The 10272-nt window shown below is 31.2% G+C and overlaps 1 protein-coding gene across 1 annotated transcript; it reads left to right on the top strand.

Annotated features, from left to right (window-relative positions):
• Positions 1 to 712: 712 nt before the first annotated feature.
• On the top strand, positions 713 to 6094 carry LOC105617579 (AFG3-like protein 2). Its single transcript, XM_012199136.1, has 13 exons — positions 713 to 799; positions 1299 to 1422; positions 1504 to 1816; positions 2016 to 2109; positions 2215 to 2380; positions 2483 to 2618; positions 2707 to 2825; positions 2994 to 3269; positions 3344 to 3571; positions 3673 to 3899; positions 3978 to 4154; positions 4318 to 4536; positions 5525 to 6094. Exons 1-13 carry the CDS (start codon positions 713 to 715, stop codon positions 5795 to 5797), a joined length of 2439 nt encoding a protein of 812 aa, XP_012054526.1. The 3' UTR covers positions 5798 to 6094.
• Positions 6095 to 10272: the final 4178 nt, after the last annotated feature.

Genomic DNA, 10272 nt, shown 5'->3' with positions numbered 1-10272 from the left:
AATATTTGGATAGAAAAAAATTTCAATTATTCATTTTAATCCATTCTCATTTACTGAGATGGATTTATTAAATCTGGGTGTTGTGTAAATGTAGTTATAGATCCAACTAATCACATTCAATCGCTCAATGAACATATTAGCAGCTTTATCCGACACAGCTGTTGTGATTGGTTCATTATGGATCGGTAGTCAAAATTAGTCAAGAATTCGATCGATTTGCAATTGTCGACAGTTTGGTATGAGTTTTATTTATATATATTTATATATATTTATATATATTTATATATATTTTCACGCAAACGATGAGCCGCGATAAGTCATGTGATCGATATTGAGATTTCTAGATTATGTATCTTACTAATAAAAATTAGACATAAAAAAAGACAATGAGGCAATGATTGAAATAAAGAGACGGTGCTAATTTTCCAATTTGCCGAGAAAGATTGTGAAAAAAAAAATTAAAACGAAGGAGTGAAACTTTGCTAAATCCACAGTCATCGATGTCGACAGTACCGGCAATAAGTTCGAAATCAATGTCGGCCGAAGCACTGTGGGTATTTTGCTTCATCATCGGTGATAACTGAGCTGAAATGGTCGCTCCCAGCTAGTAATACATTGCGCTCAGATTCAACGAGGGAAAAATAATAATTAATAAGTAAAAACAGGGATCCTCTGAATCTCAATAGGGCCGTATATGACAATTGCTCCAAGTATGGCGCACCAACTGCTCTTCTCGGCCAGCAAGCTAGAGAGATTAGTCCTACAGTCCGCTCAGAAAGGTTATTTCGACACATTTCAGGTATCATAACCTATTCACCGCCTCTGTACACCGTCTTCGTGACTCGTGTACTCGTCACATAACATCACATAACACATCGCACCAGGACAACTGCTGACGACGTTTTCGTGCAAGAAATGACACGACGAGCATTATCGTGACGTTAATAATCGCCCGCGGTTATTGCGCGAGCGTTATCTGCGTGTCGCGTACTTCAGACGTTCCGTTGTGCAACCTTCTGCAATCGACGCATTTGCTTATCCCGTCACAGTTATGATTCGTTTTCTAAGTGTATGTCATATAATATATTTTTTAAAAAGGATACACTCTCATGTATCTATCTTTTTCACTCATTTGTATCACAATCTGTCAACTGTCGCAATGAAACACATGGTTTACATCACCTTTGCGATGGTTATTTGCGATTTTGTAATTGAAATATCAAGAATAATGACATAATTCTTGTTATTTTACATAAGTCATTAGAATAATAAGATTAAGCTAAAATCTATTTTTTTAGCTGAGACGTCACTTATCACAACTTAAAAATAGTACGACATTATCTGCCATCGAGCAGGTACAGCAAAAATGGAGATTATTTTGTAAAGAGCCACCAAAAGGATTCGAAAAATTTTTCAAACCAGGTTTATCTCTATATGACTTTCGTTCACCTTTTAGTTTTACAGCAAATTGTATATAGAATTTCTAAAGCAATTTCATTACAGGTGAAGGTAAAAATGGTAAAAATGCTTCTAAAAAAGTAGAAGAAACAAGTAAAAAGGCTGAAACAACTAAAAAACCTCCTTTATCTTCTTCTACATCGTCCACTACATCGTCGTCTGGTTCCAAAGAGTCTAGTTTCCAATGGATATTTAAGATTTTTGGAAACAGCTCACAAGAAGGCAAATCGTTCGAAGGTGGAGATAAGGAAAAAACATTAATGATTTTGGTTGCACTTGGTGTAAGTGGTGTAATTGCATTGGTACTTGCCCAGGACTTCAATCTGAAAGAGATTACATGGAGAGAATTTATACATAAGTAAGTAAATTTTATTGCCAATGATTATGCAAGGATGATTTAAATATTAACAGGACTTGTTATTTGTAAATACTAATCAATATTGTTAGATATATTTACACTGATAGATAGAAGTGTCTGCTTTACATATATAAAATGAAAATAATTTATGCTTATAATTATGTAATTATAATTATGTAATTACATTTTTGTTTTTCAGTTATCTAAACAAAGGTCTTGTCGAAAAATTAGAAGTAATAAATAAAAAATGGGTGCGTGTAAAACTCTTACCTGGGTATACCGTCGATGGTTCTGTAAGTTCTTAATTGATCAAAATTAGAGTTTACTTAGATTACTGATAGAATTTACTTATTTTTTAATTTCATATTGATACTTTATCTTATTAATGTTTTTTATAGGATACACTATGGTTTAATATTGGAAGTACAGATACTTTTGAAAGAAATTTAGAAAATGCACAATTAGAATTAAACATGGGACCTGAGAATTATATTCCTGTGGTCTACAAAAACGAAGTAGAAAGTTCAAACCTTCTATCATATATTCCGCAGATTATTATGTGGGGTGAGTAATTAATTATTAATCTTATAAACTATTATAGTTACGAAGTATCTATTTTGTGTGTGTATGTGTATTTTTTGTGGCTATTATTAAAATATATTTTAGGGGTAATCATTTTCTTAATACGAAGATCAGCAGAAATAATGTCAGGTAAAGGAGGTAAAAAGGGTGGACTTTTTGGTCAAGTAATGGAATCGACTGCGAAATTAATAAATTCGAATGATATTGGTGTACGATTTAAGTGAGTAATACATACATATAAGCACATATTTCTATATTTAACATATATGCAATTCTTGATTAGTAAATTGTATATTGCTCGACATTAGAGATGTAGCTGGATGTGAAGAAGCTAAAATCGAAATCATGGAATTTGTAAATTTCCTAAAAAATCCGCAACAGTATATAGATCTTGGAGCTAAGATACCAAAGGGTGCTATGTTAACAGGTAACTAAGGTTTATGTGAAAATATGTTGTATAAAATGTATATTATTCATTAGATGGTAAAATGTATTTTTTTTATCCATTTATTCATTGATCTAATCAAAACTCTAATATATCGATTGAATTTAAAGATGTTATACGTGCTGTACATATATGTCGTATTTTTTTTAGGGCCCCCTGGCACCGGCAAAACTTTGTTAGCTAAAGCTACAGCTGGTGAAGCGAATGTACCCTTTATTACAGTATCAGGTTCGGAATTCTTGGAGATGTTTGTGGGTGTCGGTCCTTCCAGAGTTCGCGATATGTTTTCCATGGCACGAAAACATGCACCGTGTATATTATTTATTGATGAAATCGATGCAGTTGGACGAAAAAGAGGAGGTCGGAATTTTGGCGGACATTCTGAACAAGAAAATACATTGAATCAGCTCTTGGTAGAAATGGATGGTACATCGGAGTTTTAATACGAAAAGATCGAAAATTATCAAATAATCTAACATTTTTATTAAATTTTCTTTAAGGATTTAACACGACGACCAATGTGGTTGTATTAGCGGCGACTAATAGGATAGACATTCTAGACAAAGCATTGTTAAGACCTGGTAGATTTGATAGACAAATATTTGTTCCTGCTCCAGATATCAAAGGACGAGCATCCATTTTCAAAGTGCATTTAGCTCCTTTGAAAACGAAATTAGATAAAGATGAATTAGCACGAAAAATGGCATCTTTGACTCCTGGATTTACAGGTATATAATGAAAATTTTTGGAAAAATATAATGGAAAAATAAAATATTTTACATTCAATAAAAATTAGAAGAAATCTATCGTAATATTGCAACATTTTTAGGAGCAGATATTGCAAATGTTTGCAATGAAGCAGCTCTAATTGCGGCAAGAGACTTGAATAATAACATTCAACTTAAAAACTTCGAGCAAGCTATTGAGAGAGTAGTTGCTGGCCTGGAAAAAAAGACTAAAGTGTTACAACCAGAAGAGAAGAAGACAGTTGCATACCATGAGGCTGGTCATGCGATAACTGGTTGGTTTTTAGAGCATGCAGATCCACTTTTAAAGGTTACTATATCTTATTTATATTTCATATATTTACAATAGTCAGTACAACTTTTTGGTAACTTGTATTGATTCCCTTAGGTATCCATTATTCCACGTGGTAAAGGATTAGGATATGCTCAGTACTTGCCACGTGAGCTATATCTTTATACAAAGGAACAGTTATTCGATAGGATGTGCATGATGCTCGGTGGACGAGTATCGGAAGAAATCTTTTTCGGTCGCATTACTACAGGCGCTCAAGATGACTTACAGAAGGTATTATCATAATTAACTATATAAAAACAATAAAACACATGGTGTAATTTCTGTATCTTTTGCTTGACAAGCGATTTCAACACTGTGTCATTTAGCACCAATATTTTTACTTTTCTATATTTCGATATTTCTTTTTATTAAATTCCTTTCTGTAATTTTTAAGATTACAAAAGTTGCGTATGCACAAATTACGCAATACGGTATGAACGAGAAAATTGGAAATGTTAGTTTTGAAATGCCGAATACAGGAGAGTTGGTCTTTGACAAACCGTATTCGGAACATACCGCGCAACTTATTGATAACGAGGTTCGAGATTTGATTGAAAAGGCTCATAAGCGGACGCTAGCTCTCTTGAATGAGCATAAAGAAGATGTAATCAAGGTAGTTATGATTTTATCATCTATTTAACTCTAGAACCGCCGAAAAATGAAGCACATTCCTAGAACTGCGAAAGAGTTTAGTGTCTATATTTTTGTTTTCCTTTAATGTTATTTTTATACTATTTGCATTAATTAAGATTAATTTTAATACGCTATAATTGGATAATAAAATTTTATTGTACTTAATTTTACTGCATGCAATTCAACAATAGTTTTGCTGTTCGCGCATACTTTTATTTTTCTTCTTCGCTGCTATGCAAGTAAACAATCGATTACTTTCGAAGCGAATTGTCGAAATTGTAAAAGATAAAAAAAATGTTTTCATAAAGTTGTAAATAGTTTCAGAAAAGAATACTTTATAATAAAGATAAATATTTTTTTGTTTAATACACAATCTTTAATCACACGCACGCACGCACGCACGCACGCACGCACGCACGCACGCACGCACGCACGCACGCACGCACGCACGCACACACACACACATTATTACTATACAATATTTCTAAATTTAACTATTAATGAAAAATTTTTTTCTATTTCTTATAATTTCGATGATATTCGTTCCGAAAGGAATTAATTTTAAAAAACCAATTTTTGACGAAGGAGTGTTTTATTCCTTAAAAGTGCGTAAGAGCACGTATAAAAAAAAATGTGTCTCTTATTTTGGTCTAGATGACAATATATTATGAATTTATCAAAATTGGAAAAAATTCTTTTGTTTTGTTGTACCATATTGGCTTTGACGATTTAAGATAAAAATAGAAATAAACTGTTTAAACATGAATAAAATTGATTAATTAATTTTTATAAATCAAACTTCTAAAATGATAAAACTTAAAAAAAATATACTTTAATCAGTACAAAAAACATAGAAGTTAATAATAATTTTTTTAACATCAGCGGAGCGAAAATGGCATTATCGACGGTTCTAGTGTTAAATAATTTTATCAAAATGAAGATTGAAATATAATTTCGTTTAATTTCAGATCGCTGAGCGATTGTTAAAACAGGAGGTTTTAAGTAGGGATGACATGATCGAATTACTTGGACCTCGGCCTTTCCGTGAAAAATCCACCTATGAAGAATTTGTCGAAGGTACAGGCTCTTTTGAAGAGGATACTTCGTTACCGGAAGGTTTGAAGGAATGGAACGTGCAAAAGGGACAATCTTCCGAGGACAGTAGTAAAAAGAACAAAGCATCAGAAGCGCAACCTTCTAAAGCGGCCTCCACCGACAAACAACCGCAGCAACGACTGTAATTGTAATATTTTAGTCTCACAAATGCTTTGTATTATAGTTCGAAATACACAATTATAATAAGTTTACGATTGTTCAACAGTATATTTTCAGCTGTATCAGCTGTTGTAATCACTATACGCGTTAAAGTTGTCAGATTTAGCGTGTATCACTTGTAATGTTTTCATGTAATTAAATTTAAATTGTACTCTAATTTTTTTAATCTCGTCTCAAATCCGTTTTTATCTTCGTCAACTGGAAATAATTATATATGGAATAATTGTACGAAATATAATATTCGCGAAACTTAGAAACCTTAAGATTTCTCTTGTGTTTTTTTCAATAAACTGCCGATATTTCGTTAATTTTTAAGTGATTATTAAAGATATGTTTTTATTTAACATTATGTTATATAATCTTTTTTCTCTCTCTCTTTTGGAATTAAAGGCGGGCAAACAAGATATTTGAAACAATGATATTTGCAAATTTAATATTTATCTTAATCTTTGGATTTGGATATTTATTGATTTTCACATTTCTCTGAAAAAAAGGACGGTATTATATTTTTTCAAAGGTATTATATTTTTTCAAAGGATAAATTCAGGAATTACAAAATGTGGGATGAAGTAAATATTTCAACATGCATATTTAAGGTTTAATTTATTGATAAGAAACATGTCAGTAACATGATCGGCTTTTGCATTACATTACTGGGTACGAATTAATTTATGTGTGACGTGTGCTGTTTATTGCACATCGCTGTAAATATTATGTAAAATTGCTTTCGTCGACGTCGCGGCGACGGAGTGCCGGCTTGCACTACGAAAAATTTGTAAAGGTATCCGTCGCTATTTTATTCACGTGATTCACACGTATGTTGGTCATGAACGTGTTTGTTGTCGCCTGTAAAACGCTTTATCCTTACCCTTACAGTCCGAGTCATTTTCTCACATTCTTTCACGAATCAGCATCTGATGTATGAAATACCGAATGTATGTATGTATGTATGTATGTATGTATGTATGTATGTATGTATGTATGTATGTATGTATGTATGTATGTATGTATGTATGTATGTATGTATGTATGTATGTATGTATGTATGTATGTATGTGTACACACACGCGCGCGCGCGAGTGTGTGTGTGTGTGTGTGTGTGTGAGTGAGTGAGTGAGTGAGTGAGTGAGTGAGTGAGTATACATGCACGTATTTATATAACATAATATCCCAAACAACAAACGGAATTTCAAGGATATCTAAAGTTCTTGAGAAAGATTAGAGCATCTTTTTAGACACGTTTGCTATATGGAATATGTGTATGACTTTCTTTCAGATATCGAATCCATGTCAGTATGTGACACTGAAATCTTGCTCGTAATAAGTACTGAATTTGCGAAGAAACTGCTCGGAGATGTTGAGTACAATGTCTTTCACACATTGAAGGATAATCGTTCTGTGTTATTCCTATATATCGGCGATGTATAGATGCACAACGTTATAAATGACTAACAAATTTGATTTGATATTAAAAAGTACGCGCGACGTGTACAATAGTTCTAGTTTGAAGTTTGGTGTTATATTGTTCCAAGATTGGCAAATTCATCTATATCACCTTTATTCTTCATTGTGAGTGAATTCTTTGTGGTAGTCCGCCGAGTTTATACACGTGTTATAGTCAGGTGATTTGAAAAAAATTTATATACATACTTCCCGAATTACAATATCAATTTTGATACTATAACAAAGTATTATCTCGCTGATTTTGCATTCAATTGGATTTGTCTGCTTTCAATAACTATAGCAATTGCCATCAACAATATATTGACTGATTCTATATTTGTGCATTGAACGATGTCTATCGAAAACATAAAGATTTATAGAATGATCTGAAAAATTGATATTACTCTGGTGAAAAAAATTTTCATAATGAGATAACATTTTTAAGAGAGAGAGAACTTCTATTATATTTTCAATTTATGAAGATTTCTAAAAAACACTTTGAATTTTTTCATATTTTATATGTGTTTTTAGCAAAATTATCGAATGAAAAATCTTAAAAATCTTAGAATATTTCAGAATTCAGAATGAAAAATTCTAAAAAAGATGTAGATTTTCTCGGTATTTCTGAAACGTGTTTTAATTCATATTAAAAAAAATCTGAGAAATTTTCTAAACAGTTAAATTATGCAGAATTTTTGAAATTTATACAAAAATTCTGAAAAATTATATGAAGAATTTACAGAAAAATTTTCATCAGAGTCAATATTTCACTACACTTTCTTTTACTCGAAAAGAGTAGAGTTCTTGCATTTTACGATAAGCCATTTGTAGCGTGTTTTATTGGAAGAATATTTCGTTTATGCATATTATTTTAATGCTGTAATCGATTTCTTGCGATGTGTTTGCACACGTGTTACATTGTTCTTATTATTCCTTTTTTTTTTAAATAAAATTTAAAAGAGTGATAATGACTGTCGAAGTAAGCGTTACTGTATTTCCATCGAATCGCATATCAACAGATCGTTGCGTATACTTTTTTTAAAATTCCATAAATTTGTTTCTCGTGAATGAAAGCTCATTTTTATTTATGATACAAATTTATATATACATTTCCGCAATAAATTTCTTGTATTTTCTTCATTTAAAAGCTTAGAATCGACAGATTGAAGTAAACAACTTTTAATCATTCCAACTTTGTGTGATAATATTGACACAAATAAAAAGCCATTGTGCACGCGAGGGCCAATAATTGTTTTTTAAAAAAAATTTTTTAAGAAATGAAAAGTACACATGTAAACATGTTTTTATGTTAAAATCGATCCATTCAAATCTTTATTAAAATTTTGTGTTTAATTTTATCCGAGTATTAATTTAACATGTTAATGTGATTATCTGAATATTTTATGCAATTAAATTGATATTCAACATTTCTTAATTTACATCATAAATATTAATTTTACTGAAAAAATATATTTCAACAATGTTCTTACAAATTGTATCAATGTTACGTTTTTTGTGTCAGTTTTTTATATATAACGTTTGTATTATTTTTTGACATATTCACACGCTTGTGTCAAATTAAAAAATTTGAGTGGATCGTTTGGAACATGTTAAATTGAATTCGTGTGAAATATGTTAAATTGAACACAAACTTTCCAATTGTGCAGTATTTTTACATTCATTTTACTTTCTTATTCTTTAAGTGATGATTCCTATATGATACATATAACGTAATTAAAAATGTGTCGAGATAAGAGCAAATATTAATTATAAGCGTTACAAGTTGCATTGCGATATGAATTATCATATTCGGATATGAATCGGTGAATGTTTCTCCTCTGTTTTTCTTTTCCTCAAATATTTTTCTTTCGGCATATATGAATTTGGCATCTGTACAAGATGACTCCTTCTAAATGACAAAGCATCACGTTGCGAAATTTAAAGGCGATATTTCTATCCTATTTCTTCCAGTAAGATACGCATATTCGCAAATGAGTATAATTATCTCGAAATTCGTCCTGTTAGAAAAAATCGTGAACAATGTGCTCGAAATCTCTTTGTTTTTCGTTCATTTTTAATTGCTTACTGAATTGTTCATTTTCATCTCACGTTTGTACGAAAAAAAAATTCTCGGATCAGGACTACTTATATCGCGGTTTTGTCCATTCATTTCCAACTACTCTTACCAATTCTCTTTTTTTTTTTAATTTTTTCCACTACATTTTTCCCCTAAATCTTTGATCCCAAGACAGTGTTAATCTGAAATGGCAATCTTTCCAGCGTTTCTACAAAACTATACGATTTATCGAGTAAATATTTATAGATTTCGAAAGTATCATTAACTTAGCACTAATTCGCTAATCAAGTATATCGTACAATCACTAAATTATTGCTTTGTCGTACCTTGTATCACACTAATCTAAACCCTATTATTTCCTCTTACGTGTTTTTTCTTTTTTCTATCACTCTGTCTCTCTCTCTCTCTCTTTCTCTTTCTATTTTTTTTTAAAAGTCAGGTTTAGCGGTGATCATGCCTGTTTCTTCGTGAAGTTTGTGTACATAAGCACACATTGATGCATACACATTTTCACGTATATCTTCTTAACGCATTAACATACCACAACAATTTCATTTCCCTCCTTCTCTCTTTCTCTCTTTCCTTTCTATAATTAATATAATAAACCCGATAAATGTAATAATCGATGGAATCTTGAAATTCTCTCGTTTCATTACTTTTACAAACGCGAAACGAAAGAAAAGAAACAGAAAATTAGTTGGCGTAAAAGAAATTTTATTAAATTTTACATCGCGCGGAAATATCATCTTATCTTGCTGAAATACACAGCGTCGTATTAATTATAAGATGTATTTAAACGATAGTGGACACGTCATCATAATTAAATCAGGAATGAATAAAATTCTCGGTTCTCGAATTTCAGTATGATTCGATCGATTAGTACATGTACATATGTTTATGTATACATATATATATATATAT

This window comes from Atta cephalotes (assembly GCF_000143395.1).
Source record: "Atta cephalotes unplaced genomic scaffold scaffold00013, whole genome shotgun sequence".
In the NCBI taxonomy this organism is placed as follows: domain Eukaryota; kingdom Metazoa; phylum Arthropoda; class Insecta; order Hymenoptera; family Formicidae; genus Atta; species Atta cephalotes.
This window is presented reverse-complemented; position numbering and strand designations above follow the sequence as displayed.

Excerpts from the sequence above, each read along its gene's own strand:
- LOC105617579 (XM_012199136.1), top strand. The coding sequence starts at position 713 with ATGGCGCACCAACTGCTCTTCTCGGCCAGCAAGCTAGAGAGATTAGTC. Across the intron at positions 1,423-1,503 it reads CGAAAAATTTTTCAAACCAG|GTGAAGGTAAAAATGGTAAA; the intron begins GTTTATCTCTAT and ends ATTTCATTACAG. Across the intron at positions 3,900-3,977 it reads ATGCAGATCCACTTTTAAAG|GTATCCATTATTCCACGTGG; the intron begins GTTACTATATCT and ends TGATTCCCTTAG.